This window comes from Buteo buteo, chromosome Z, assembly GCF_964188355.1.
Source record: "Buteo buteo chromosome Z, bButBut1.hap1.1, whole genome shotgun sequence".
Lineage (NCBI taxonomy): Eukaryota > Metazoa > Chordata > Aves > Accipitriformes > Accipitridae > Buteo > Buteo buteo.
In genome coordinates this window covers 42,503,539-42,517,975 of record NC_134204.1, presented here as the reverse complement: position 1 = coordinate 42,517,975, position 14,437 = coordinate 42,503,539, and the positions used below count along the sequence as shown (strand labels likewise).

Genomic DNA, 14,437 nt, shown 5'->3' with positions numbered 1-14,437 from the left:
AAGCTAGGGGTAACAATGAAAGCACTTTTCTAGGACATTTTTATTTTATTTTTTATCACCATTATGTTTCTTTATTTCCAGTGCCTACTATCCTACAGGAGTCAAAAATTCTTCAGTTAGAGAGCAAACACAGGCTGTACTGTGAAAAAGGTATACCTTAATTGGAGAGATATGAAAGTATTCATACAGGCTGATTTGTGACGTATCCATTGACGACACACTCATCAGTTCTTCTTGCAGAGATTCAACATCCTTTTTGAAAAGTTCTAGCTGTGAATGCATTTTTAAAAAATATTACTTTAAAATTTAGAGTATATAAAACTACCCTGCATTTGTCACTGAGATGCAATACGTTGACTAATACTACTTATACTCTCCTGATCTTATTTTTTTATTTAGTTGACATTTTAAAGGACTTTTTGAGTTTGCTTGCTGCCTTTTTTTGTATGAAGAGGAGGAAACATATGTATATAAAAGACAATCCAACATACATCTATTCATTAGTTTAAAAAAATCTATTTTTATGAAAGTTCAAATACTAAATATTTCAAGTAAATCTTGGACAATTTTACATGGATCAAACAAAGAGCATACATGTATACCCTTCTGAACACATAATACAGCACATAGGTTTTTAAATACAAAAAAACTAGACTAAAGACTATTTTCTGGTACACAGAAACTAGACTTTTACATACTCTGAGAAGACCTCCATCTAGCCCTTTTTTCTTTTCTCCTTCAAAAGACAGAGTTACTTTGCAACAGTTTTTCAAGAATTGGCCAAGTAAAAAAACCAAAACATTTTAAGATTTTTAAATAATTACAATTCTGAAGTCAGAAAAAAATTAATAGTCAAAGAAAATGAAGTTGTAACTGAAAATAATGAGAGGTCCTTTCAGAACAGTAAACCCCAGTACCACCTTGCTACTTAAACAAGCAGAACAGTCAAGGTACTAAATATTAAATAGTGACCAAATCCGAAATGCCTTGCAATTCCAATAAAAATGAAAGTGCAGAAGAGGACTTCCTCTAATCTCTGGATTCAGTGATTTAGCTCACAATGCTGATCTCAAATCACTCATCTTTCCACTGGGAGGGGAAAGAGAGAATAAAATACAACAATTTATTTTTTCCACTACACAACCATGCATTGAAAATTAACATAATTTTTCAAACTACCATAATAATCTAGGATTCACGGGTACACCTGGTATCAACAGATGTAACAGACTGTATGCCCTAGCACACTGTTGGGAACCACGAGTTCAGACTACTTACTCCCACATATGAAAATACAGTGACATTTCTGAAACAATTCTAAATTAACATTATGAATGTTCATTGAATCTCTGCTTTAATAGACCCTTCAAATTTCCTTATATTTCATACGTCACAATTAGACCGCTCATTCTTACTATTTAAATTTTTTAAGATGTTTAATTAAGCTTATGATGTTTAACAAAACTAGACTCATCTAGCCTTTAAAAAAATTACATTACTCAGGTTTGCTTCAAGAGTTTATAATATAATAAGAAAAGACTATATAGAAATACATGCTTAGGTCTTGATTTAGAGAAAGGTGCCTCTCACCAGAGAGGATCCCATTCTTTAAGTTAAAATTTTACTTAAAATTTACATTACCACCAAGAGACAAGAGTTCCTAAGTCAATAAGCAGTTAACATGTTTCGTGAATCTTTCCAAAATTGTGGTGCCTCTAGAGCTCTGCAAAGAACCCACAGGCTTCAAATTACAGCAACAGGAAAGAAAGACAGGACTATGAAGAATCAACTACATCTTCATGCCTGCTAACCCCAAACTCAAGGTAACCACATAAACGTCTGTGAACTGGACAGTACATTTAGTTTTCCTTTATCCGAGGCCAGAAAACAAGCTACAAACAACCCACCAAAATCAGAATCTTCTTTTTAAAATTCAAAATAACGAACTCCATATGCTTAAGAAACAAAAGTAGGAAACTGAGGGTATATTTAATACATTATACCATGCAAGAGTAGCAAATTTATTTAGATGAAAAGATCTACTGAACTACAGCCCATAGCAGACAAGTCTTACATTAATTTATTCTGCTGTAAATTTACAAAATTCTAACAAGATTCCTATCTTGTTTGAAATGTTATTCCAGAAATAAATTCTCTTGTTCTTCTACAGTTCCTTCTAATTTTCAATTTATATTTACACTGGAGCAACTTTTTAATCTTTTCTCCTTATTTTAGTATAATCCCTGAGCAGTAATAGTTTTTTCAATCTCTGGTGTGTAGATATGGGGAAATAAAAGCAAAGTAAGTTGCCTTTCCAGCATACCTTTCACTTGCCACAGTAAGACACTACCTTTTAAAGCCCCACGAAAAAGGACGTTTTTGCTCTACTCATCCAGGAAGATCTTGTATGCAAATATTTCTGGTTCATTTTTCACTAGCAGCATTTTTGAGATACAGACAAAACCGATACACTTTCTGCTAAACAATTTATTATCAGTTCGTTGTGTATTGACATTCAAAATTTCAATACTCTTAACAAAAGCAGCATGCCCAATTGCATTGTATCTACACAGCTTATCACCTTTTTTGTTTTATTTTGGCAAATCCAAGAAACTCTGGCTCCTCTGTTGCTTTATGGTTGTATCTGAAGTTTTTATTATTATTTTCCAAGCAGACTACCTTGCATTTCATATTCTCATTTCTACTGTTCCTATGTACAAACTTCTCTCATTCTCCATGTACAGTAATTAAATTCTGTCCTGCTGCCCTCTCCTCTCCACTTAGTATCAACATGTCAATTACATCATCTTCCAATTTTATAATTTTACATAAAATTACTAAAGACTATCACTTTCTGATCAACCTCTCTCTCCCTTCTTTTTACATTCTCTTGCTCTCATGGGTAGGTAAGTTTCAGTGATTTCCTGGCCAAGATTTTCCTTTTTTTTTTTTTTTTTTTTTTTTTTTTAAATAAGTTGCATTAAGGAAAAGAGCATTACTTTCACTTCCTTCCTGTCTTGGGTTCTTAATTAACTGATGCCTCAGGCATTAGTAAGACCGAAGAGCCTACAACAGCATTAGTTTCATTCTTTTCAAAAGGTTTTTGAAGCCTTCTTTGTACAGCAAGCAAGATGAGGATAAAATGAAGTGTTTACTGATTGCCTCAGGCAATGGTAGTGCTTAAAAACCTCACAGCTTCATTAGTCCCTGACACAAGAATTAACCAGTGTTATGGACACAGAAGACCAAGTTGGGGGTTTTTTTTCTTTTTTTAAATATAAATTGAATAATTACAAATAAAAAAAAAATCTATTAATCTTTAAACAACAAAAGGTTTCTACCTCTTGGTCACTCGGCACATCAGTCTGTGTAAAGAATTCAACCAGTGCATACAGGAAGCCAAGATCTAATCTGAGATCCATCTCTTGAATCAGAACCTTAAAATACCTACACATGAAACAAAAAACAATTATTAAGGTGTTTTATGAAAACGCGTGACACATAAAACTCAATCTAGGGTATTTAGGCCACTGATGTATTGACTTCATGTACTATTTCCCACCACCCCTAGAGGGATTCACCAATACTGGCGAAAAGAAGGCTTCCCATAGTGGTGTAAGATAAACACATTTCCTGTAACCAGAATCATTTTAAACAAGTAGTGGCATTTAACATTGTATATAGCACCTTTAAACACAGAGTTTTTTCTCAATCAAAAATGACTAAAAATCTGCATTACAAACACAGTAAAAATCCTTACTTTACTCTGCCATTATATGGACAATAAAGGGGGATGAGCTTTCATCTCTCTAAGTGCTCTGATCTTTCTGAGAATGAGTTCATGTAAAATTATCTTCCATTATCTTTGCCCCATAATAATTTTAAATCTTGATTAAACAAATCAATAGCAAAAGAGATGAAACATGTCAAAATACTTACTTAATATGAGATATTTGTGAATGTCCTGCAGTTCTCATGACAATACTGACATCAGTAAATGGTTTTGGTGCTATGAAGTTGTAAAGTAAAAAGAGATCAGGACAGATTTTTATATGATATACGTACCTTTATATTTTTAATATGAAAATGTCATATATGTTCAGGATTTTCTCAATCCTGTAAAGTAGGATTACATAATGGATATGACTAGCAAACAACTAAATCAGGGGAAAGAGCAGGAACAGAAAGGAATAGGAAGACAAGGATGAAATGGAACATAAAAATTCTATTTCACTGATCTCTGGAAATGTACCAGTTTCATTTAAAAGCAAATTAATACTGATATAATCTTAGACTTATCTAATTTCCCTGGTCATGGAATAAGATTTTCCAACAGGTGATACCAAAATATAAACTAAACAAAGAAAAGAATTCCACAGATTTATGCACTGTTTTAAGCTTGATCCAAATGTAACTTTCACGTTACACTCTCCAAGAGCACTGAATTAGTGTGTCAGAAAAATATGCTTAAAAGGTATGATATTGATGAATGAAAGAAATTTTATTTTCTTCCAACTGTTAACCATTCAAATGGTTTTCTGTATATGTTCTTTGTAGAGAAAACTGCTTCCCTATCTCTAACATTAGTATTTGCATTATCTGTAGTCAGTAAGCTTATACAGACTTCATCTGATAAGTGACATGGTTAACTTCAGTACAAGCAAGTTATCTTGTCATTTTAGAAGTAAGGATTATGTTAAACTAGAAAAACAAACCTGAATCCAGGGTGATGGACTTTGGAGGTTTAATAGGATAGAACACAAAGGGAAATATGGCTCCAGGAATCTGGTTTTGTATCTAATAGGGGTAAGGACAGGACAAGGCGCAGCACGTTAGCTTTTCAACAGTGAAATATTTTAAATTCAGGACAAACACAAGAATTATGGACATTACCTGTAGCATTCCACCAATTCAAAAGCAGGAAAAAAGCTGCTATTGTGGTTCAAAATATCTCCATTTTCAAAATTAAATCATCCAATTCAAATAGTCTAGAAAAGTTTCTCTAAGTTGGTGGTAATAAATGTTCCACAGAATTTTTGCAATGGATTTGTTTTTAAAAACTTGAACATATGCAAGACAACAAACTGTACCTATTTTTTTTGTTGATTGTAAAGCAAAGCCACAAGAAAAAGCATGGAAGATGAATGGTAAATGTTTTTCCTGAACAGTCAAGTTGTCTGGGGTTTTTTTCCAGAAGCATTTAAAGTAGTATTTCCAAAGATTGAGAAGCACTGGTGTAGAAGCCAGTGAGTACAATTAAATTCAAAACATGATAAATCCAATCAATTCTAAAAAAAAATTCCAAGTTTCCATAAAAGTTGCTTTTTCTTAAAAACTCACTCACTGTTTTTTGACAAGACTCACCTGTATCCTGTAAATTTGAATTCTGAAAGACTTCTGATGTGCAGATGAACTGTATTCTACTTTTAAAGCTGGCAGATAATTCCTTCTGATGGGAATCTCATTTGGTTGTTGAATTTTCATGTTCATTCCATTAGGAGTTAAACATACCTATCATATTATTAAAGAAAATTTGCTATGTGTTTCAAAAGACTGCTTTTTATAATATACTTTAAAATTTACACTGTCCATTGACATTGTAAAGATAGCTTAGCAGTAAAAATTTTGCAGCTTTTAAGGCAGATGTCATAACTTTTTTTAAAACAATCAAATTTTGTCATAAATTTCAATAGGAAGTAAAACTACAAAATATTGCATTATTTGGGGGATTACTAGCATTTAATACGTGGCTGTCTAGAGAAAGGCAGAGTGGTATAGTATAACAGTCTACAATTAAGATAAAAATTGGCTTATTTACTTATAGCATGTTCATTTACCTACAACACAATTCTAATGAGTATCTAGAATCCATCTACAGACAAGGACAGCAGCATTTGGAGCATAATGTGCTTCTACATTCCAGAATAATTTCTGGAATGATTTTTTCATATGTATGTTACACTTCAATTTCAAACTTAGAAGCTAACAACAAAACATCTATAGCAAGCTTTCAAATGTTTAGGGATTTTTTCCAAAGATTTTTTTCTAGACAGAGAAAAAGAAGGGTTTTCAAATGGATTATGTAATCAATCATCTCAATTTTCACTGGAAGTTTCTTCAAAGATAGCAAAATTGATACATTTTTTCCTGGGTATGCATGTAAACAATAGAATTAGAGAAATATCACTATTACCAAAACATTTGATTCCAACTCAATAATCTTATTTTCTGAAGGAGTTAGCTCACTGTAATCTTTGAATTCTTGTTCTAATTTATCAGTCTGCTTAACACTCATTGGTCTCCATCTTGACTTCTTCTTGGGTTTTGTCTCCCAAACCACATCAGAACTTTGAAAACAAAACAAAGGACCAAGAGAGAAGGATTAGCTATTTCAAAACAAGTTTTCCCAACCACAGTATGGCTTTTAATAAGTTACAACTATGGAATCAGAAACCACATCATAAAGCACTACTGTAGTAAATAAAAGTGACCTAAATCTCCCACTACCTTCTTGGTACTAAGTGGAAGCTAGTCTCTGCAATATAATGCAAAAAAGAAAAGTTAACAGAAAGTCTGTATAACTCCCCAGTTTGATCAAGATGGGTATGCAAGGATACTTAATCAGGAAGCTCAGTTTCAACAGTACTGCCATCTATTATTCTACAATCTCAGTGTAGTTTTCTGCATATACCCCTGCATGTATTTTGGCATAGCTGAATTTACTAGAAATTGAGAATGTCGAGTCAAAATGAAATGCCTCCTGAACTACCTCTTACTTTTGATAGCTAGTTTCTTCATCCTGTCTAAATCAGTAGACGGTGATTTTGGTTTACATGTCTCCTCTAACAATTTTATGGTGGGAGTTTTTGGTTTGGGTTTTTGTTTTTTGTCTTTTAAAATGGTATCCCCAAATCAGTTATTTTGTCTCTTACTTTTATTACTAATAAAACAACAAAATAATTAATCATCCTTAAAGGGCACTGGACTCTTTTCTGCTCAGTTCCACTGCTTCTGGGAGAGGCTCTCCTGCCTGATTTCACCTTACAGTCAAACCAATGGCACATGATAGGGCACAAACCAACACTATCAGCAGGTAGAGGGTATTTCTTCTTTCCCCAAGTTCCTCTATAGCCCACAAATACATAGCTTTCCAGACACAGCCCCCCTAATCCAATCCTGTCCTGGTTTCAGCTGGGATATAGTTAATTGTCTTCCTAGTAGCTAGTACAGTGCTATGTTTTAAGTTCAGTACCCGAAGAATGTTGATAACACACTGATGTTTTCAGTTGTTGCTCAGTAGTGTTTAGACTAAAGTCAAGGATTTTTCAGCTTCTCATGCCCAGCCAACAAGAAAGCTGGAGGGGCACAAGAAGTTGGCACAGGACACAGCCAGGGCAGCTGACCCAAACTGGCCAAAGGCGTATTCCATACCATGGGATGTCACATCCAGTATAGGAACTGGGGGGAGTGGGGCTGTGGGGATCGCCCCTCGGGGACTGACTGGGTGTCGGTCAGTGGGTGGTGAGCAATTGCACTGCATATCATTTGTACATTCCAATCCTTTTATTATTGCTGTTGTCATTTGATTAGTGGTATCATTATCATTATTAGTTTCTTCTTTTCTGTTCTATTAAACCATTCTTATCTCAACCCACGAGTTTTACTTCTTTTACCAATTTTCTGCCCCATCCCACTGGGTGGGGGGAAGTGAGTGAGCAGCTGCGTGGCGCTTAGCTGCTGGCTGGGGTTAAACCACAACAAATCCCTTTTAGCTATATCTGTGTCTGCATTCAGATACATCAATGGCAGACCCACCTAAGAAAAGGTGAGCTAATGGGCAAAATTGAAATTGCTGGGAGTTTTCCCCTTTTTTTCCTCTCTGCCTGCCCTTTCCCCCCCTCCATGGGCTGTGATCCCAGAACTGGTGTGGTAAAACTTGTTTCCGCATCAAGTTAGATACAAACTGCCTTTTCCGTTCTTTTTATAAGAAGACATTCACAAATGGGAACATTCTGAATAATAGGGTTTTCTTCACCGTACCCAAGGAATATACTCTTATCCTTAGAAAAAGCTTGCAGGAGTTTGACATCCACTCAGGATTTAACAAGAAAACAATACCAACTGTAAGTACTGCTAGACTACTGACTATGGATGACTGCTTCCAGAAAACACTGATTCAGTAAAATCTCAACACTACATTGAATCTAGGCAATTAGCTGCCACTTTTAATGGAGTGTTTCCACTGTCTAGATAGTTATCAGATCCCAGTTTCTCAGGTGAGGGCAAGGATTGGGATTATCTTTGTGAACGATAGATGTGAATACATGAAGTATATGGGTATATGAAGTTTTTGCTTGTTTATTTTGCAGTGCTATGCAACGAATTAATCAGGAGAAAAAACCCTCACTCTGGCAACCTTATGGCTATGAATATACAGGAGTGTGTGGATTATGGCGATGATACACAAGTGTCTCTTGAGCATTCTAAAAAGCCCCTATTTGAATATATGATAGCACACATTTCTTAACCATTACATAGTTTCTTTTCTGTTTCCCTCTGCAATGTTATAGTAGGAAACCTAAAGTCACCATAATTTGTCAATCAAAACTAAAAAGAACTACAAGCTGCTACTGCATCAAAATTTTCAACACAGTATTCAGCAATTTGTTTCTGTAATGAAGACAGAATAATTCACTGACACAAATCACCCACAGACCTTACTCCTTAAAACACTATTATCACTCCCCGAACTACACAGACAGGAAATACTTCTGTTCAATGTATTGGGAAGTTTGCCACACAGAGTTACAATTACATGTAGCAAAAAAACATACATCCAAATACAGAAAGCATATGCATTAATATAAAACACAGTGAAAACATTTCTCTTTACAACAGGAGAATATGATTTTGTTCTAAATACTCTTACCCAGACCTCTTTTTCTTCTTCCATCACATCCCAAAATGAAATTCAGTGAGTGAAAATACCTGAAGTTAAACATTTTAGACTGTTGCACACAAAATAAGTTACCTTGTAATTCCAATGTAGGACACCTCTTGCTTTGTATAATTATTAACCAATGAAATTCCAACATCTTGCAAAGACAGAACAATTTCTTGTTCTGCTAGTTCTGCTTTTACACTTTCATATGTCAATTTAAATACATTCTCATCTTCAGTGATCAGGACAATACGCTGCAAACCTTCAAAAAATGACACTAAATAGACTGCTTTTCTACAATCCAGGCTGAGTATTTCCATTTTGTCCTACAAACAAGAAAGGAAAAGTTTTTACAACCATATTCATCATTCTACTCCAGAAGCAAATATAAAAATCTTAGCAATACAAACAACAATAAAAGACATTTTTTAAAGGTACAGGAAAATAATAAAATTTTTAATTATGAAGTTTTACAGCAGTCTCCTTCACACACACATGCTTTTGAACTGAAGACAATGCTTATTGGCACAAGCTCCAGCAAACACAGTTGTTAATGTTCTGTGTTTGAACCTCATATGAGATTGCCAATCATACTCATTACATATGGAATTTCATACATACACTGATGAACAGGATAATAAGTTAGACAGCATTAAAAGGAGATTTAGATAATAAACATACCTCTTTTGGGGTAATTTCCTCAGTTCTATTTCCACATTTCCATTTCAATTTTCTAGATCCTGCTGGGTCTGCCCAAGTATACAGTACTGCCTTATTTGGCTGAAGACAGTCTTCCAATTCACTGAGGGAGCTACAACAAGGTAATATTAAATTAAAATGTCAATGAATATTTTGTGCCAATGACTTTTGCATTCTAGCATTTCAACAAGAACACCTCAGTTATTTTTTCAAATAATGAAATGAAAACTTAAAACATTGTGCATGAAAAAAACCACAAAACCATTCTCAGCACACTTCAAAATACATATGCAGACTTTAGAAATAAAGTATACGCAGTAGATTTTAAATACTCATTTTCTTCCCCACTTGTAGTTAACAGGAAAACATTAAATAGAGAGGAAAAAAAAAAACCAGACAGTGGAGCTTACAAGCTGAAAGGAAAATTCAGGATTTGTGCTGCCTAACACTAATATTCCAAGAGAAGAAATGCATGTTCAAAATCCATTGATTAGGAAAGGTTTCCCTTATATGATTTGCTGAAGGGAAAAAAAGTGCAGTGTTTAGTATCTGGATACAGTGGATCTTTTCAGACAAAGATTTTAAACTCCATTCCTCCTCACACACAGTGAAAAACTGGCAGACTTGTCTTCTACAGCTCTCTGAAAGGAGCCTATCCCAGAAGGGGAAGTGGAAAGGGACGTGCTGATCTCTTTTCACTGGGATCCAGTGATAGGACGAGTGGGAATGGTTCAAAGCTGGGCCAGGGAAAGTTTAGACTTGACATTAGGAAGCATTTACTGAGGGGATGGTCAAACACTGGAACAGGCTTCTTAAGAGAGGTGGTCGATACCTCATGCTTGTCAGTGTTTAAGAGACATTTGGACAATGCCCTTAATAACATGCTTTAACTTTTGGTCAGCCAGTTGGAGTAGGTGATCATTGTAGGTCCCTTCCAACTGAAACATTCTATTCTAGTCTATTCTCCATAGTTCATTACAAAAGTTACATATATACTTATTAACTTTACACTAGGGATGCCCAAAAGCCAGCTTAAAAGATCAAAATTACTAATCTTTACAGATGAAAACCAAAGCAAACAATTTAATATATTCTTCAAACAGGAACATACAGCTGCAAGCTTAATTTGACTAGCAGCTCTTCTACTTTTCAAGTAAAAAATCTTTAAACAACACTGCTCTGACTGACTGAAAGGAAAAAACGGTAGAGGCTGTTCGGTTTTTTAAAAGAAATAGGTCAAGAATGCTGTAGATATGCTTACACTTCTCAGCACTGCTTAGTATCTGCATACAGTAGCACAGCATTATAAAGACATTCTGTCTTGAGAACAGAACCAATACAGCTACATGCAGGTGCATAACCAAATTTTCACTGATTGCAGATAATTCATATTTGTTAAAATAAACTTAGTTTTGGTCTGGCTTGACAAAAATTTATGTAAATACCTACCCGTTTTTCAGTCCATTCCCTCATCTCTCCAATAACTTTTTAACCCATTCTTTCAACTGAATCTCAACTAAATATGATAGAACAGTAAAAATCTCAATCTAATTACACTTACAATTCATTTGTTACTTATTCTGCACAGTCAGCACCTGCACAGTTTCAGAAAAGCCAAGCATATCCTTTTCCCCCACGAGGAATGTAAAGGAATGTAGTGGGCAAGGCCATAAAATTCATATAAAAAGAGACCAGAAAGCTTCTTTAGCTCATAAAACAGCTTCTTTACTTCTAGAAACAGGCACCTAGCACTATATAACACTGCACTGGTAACAATTCATTCTCTTTGATTTATAAAACAAGACATTTTGGGGTGGTCTGACAAAATTAGACACCCATGTCTTAAAAAATAGGCTTCTTAAGAAATAGGCATGTTTACAATACGTGAAATAACAGTTCACATGTCTCCATGCAGACATCCACACTAAAACTCTTCTTACATACCTTTGTCCATACTCAATAATTTCTTCTTTAGTATGGTTTATCAAGAGAAAGGGAGCTGCACCGTCATGGTAATTAGAAAAAGTAATCACTGTAGAATGTTCAGTCAGGTTAACATCCACTGTAATTCCTCCAAGCTATCAGATATAAAAATTATGAAGTAAATAACAATGGAATTAATTTCTAGTAAAGCAAATGTAGTTTACATATTTTGGAAGACTTCTACTCTCATCAGATAAAACCGCCAAATAGTCAACCAACCAAACTGTTTTAACATGTCTTTAAATTATTTCCCTGATCTAACTACTAGGTAACAGGCATTGCACTTAATCAAAACTATGGAGGAGTTCTGTACTGTCAAAATTTAGGCTGGTGGTAGAGGAATCTTCCTTGAACCAGTCATATGCATTAATGCCCCCCAAAACATTCTACTGTTAAAAACACTCATATATTTTAAAACTACTACTAGATGAGACTATATGCAACATAGAAATAAATTCAGTGGTGTTAAAGTTACTTTTCAAAGTAACAGTGTTATTTTAGAACCAATGTAAATACCTCTCATCTTCAGCTAGACAACACTAGCAAAATAATCTCTGTTTCAACTTCTATAGACCTGCCTCCCAGAGAAGCGCTTAAAACAAAACACCTACTTACATCTGTGTGTACACACACAGGAAAGAGAGAGCACAAGAATGAGAATAATACACTTGCATATACATAATCTTTTCCCCAGTTAAGGTTTTGCAATACTTGATTGTATAGGAAGACAGAAAGTTTTGAGAATGAAAATTAAACAGTTATTTATGTTGGTTTACCCAATTTCTGAAGGCAACCATTTACCTTGTTGTCCAAATGCAGCAGGAGACAGTTTTCTTGCTTATCAAAATTTATCTTCTTTGGGGGGAGGTCAGAGTTTTCAACTCTAACAAGCAGTTTGTTAGCATCATTTTCAGGCCAAAAAGGAATGCACTAGAAAAAAAAAATAATCAGATATTTTAAAGTAAGTAAGAAAACAAACTAGATGTTAAATGGCATTCATTTCAGCCCAAAGTTCATCTACTAAAATTCTACCTAAAAGCGTAATGAGTTGGATCAAAAACTCCATTAAAAAAACTGAAAGTATTTACCTACCTGAACACAATAAATTAAAAGTCAGAAATAATTCAGACTACAGTGAAGAAACTGAGCAGTTAAGGAGCTAAAAGGGAAAACAGTAGGACTTCATATTCACATGAACAAGTAGATTTAAAATGGGTAATGTATATGAAATCCAGAGTATAAAGCTGAGCATGGCTACAACACTGAAATGCCCAAGTTGTTACCAAAAAAAAAAAAAAATTTAAAAAGATCAATTGACAAAACTGTTCTTCCATTAACAGACCTTTTGCCAAAGAAGTAGAAATTACAGGTCAATCTTACAGTGACAATGACAAAAAGGGATATTAGCATAAACACACTCCCCATAGTAACTTGCGTATGCAGGACATCAGCATATTAGATGTTCTTTTGAAATACTTTATATATATCCATAAAGATACATATACGCATAAATATACACACACATATATATGTGGATATAAAACATACATAGATAAAATATGCAGCATTAGGCAGCTAAATCAGAGAGCATGTTCTGCTATTCACATCCACAGTTGAAATCACAGCAATTCTGGGTTTAAAAATCCTACAGACAATCTCTCTTCAATAGTTTACATAACAAATGGGTAAGACAGGAGGCAGGGAAGACAAAAGTTTTAATTGTAACTAATGAAAAGTTTCCAATTAAAAGAGTCCTGCCACAGGAACAAGCTATTCTTAACATTAACTCTCAACCAGGAAGAGCCGAAGTTCGTCTAGATAGACCAGTTTTCCTCCATTTCAAACTGTTCACCTGCAACATCCAAAGCTTCAGGAGCATCATTCTCAAACATAGGTTAAGAAATGAGATGTTTATATTTAATTGCATCCGAATCCTAGAATTAAATCTTCAATGGTGAAAGACTAGTTCACCAACTTACCATGCCACTAAGTTCCCTTTCCCATTGTTTCTCACACCACAGGAAGCAGGAAGACAAAGGAAAAAAATATAGTTAAACAGAAAGATTGAAGGTGTTATCTACATCAACACGTATCCTACAGACAAAGGAAATTTAAACTGTGTTGTAAACTAGCATAAAACATAGCAAGTAAATCTCAACATAGAAATTAAGAGACCTCAAAGGAAATTAAAGGAGAATCAGTCAACAGTAAATAAAAGTTTAAAATCAAAACCAACATAAGTAAAAAGGATTGGCTAAAAAAGAAGTTACAGAATCAACCACAGAGAAGTGAAAAATAAATTTTTGCAATACCCTTTAGCCACAGAAAGTGTCACAAAATGATGCTGTTGCCAAATGTTTTGCCAAACACTTGCTAAGTGCTTCACTAGGTATTATGTTTATACAACAATCTCCATTTCATAATAGGATCTTTAATTTATATTTAGCAGTGGTCTCGTACAGTCTTCAGCAATGTTTTCTTTCTTTCTTTCTCTATGTTGGTCAACTGTCTTCTGCTCAAAGGAGTGTCCTTGGCAAGCCATTTCATACTAATCATTGTCCAACAACTTCTATTACAAACTTTGAAGAACAATGGATTTTTCTAAAAACAGTAATTAAAGTTTCTGATAGATTGACTGCTTTCCAGACAGGAAACATGTCAAAGAGGAAATGGGTTCTACGCAAGGATTGCTTTTGTCCCTTAGAAGACAAGCTATCTGTCACTAAGAAAGAAGAGAGGATAAAAAAGAGAATGAGCAGGAAGGACTCCACTTAAAATGACAAAAATAGAATGGGGGGAGAGGGGAGCAAGCTG

The 14,437-nt window shown here is 34.5% G+C and overlaps 1 protein-coding gene across 2 annotated transcripts in view; it reads right to left on the bottom strand.

The window, feature by feature from the left end:
• Positions 1 to 14,437, bottom strand: part of VPS13A (vacuolar protein sorting 13 homolog A) — a 108,868-nt gene that overhangs the window by 22,046 nt on the left and 72,385 nt on the right. For both annotated transcript variants that reach the window (XM_075020694.1, XM_075020695.1), the window contains 10 exons: positions 12,425 to 12,553; positions 11,585 to 11,718; positions 9,623 to 9,752; positions 9,032 to 9,267; positions 6,194 to 6,347; positions 5,365 to 5,511; positions 4,716 to 4,797; positions 3,940 to 4,009; positions 3,342 to 3,447; positions 157 to 270 (listed from right to left, as the gene is read on the bottom strand). In XM_075020694.1, coding sequence (XP_074876795.1) covers positions 157 to 270; positions 3,342 to 3,447; positions 3,940 to 4,009; positions 4,716 to 4,797; positions 5,365 to 5,511; positions 6,194 to 6,347; positions 9,032 to 9,267; positions 9,623 to 9,752; positions 11,585 to 11,718; positions 12,425 to 12,553 — 1,302 coding nt within the window. The remainder of the gene's footprint in view (positions 1 to 156; positions 271 to 3,341; positions 3,448 to 3,939; positions 4,010 to 4,715; positions 4,798 to 5,364; positions 5,512 to 6,193; positions 6,348 to 9,031; positions 9,268 to 9,622; positions 9,753 to 11,584; positions 11,719 to 12,424; positions 12,554 to 14,437) is intronic.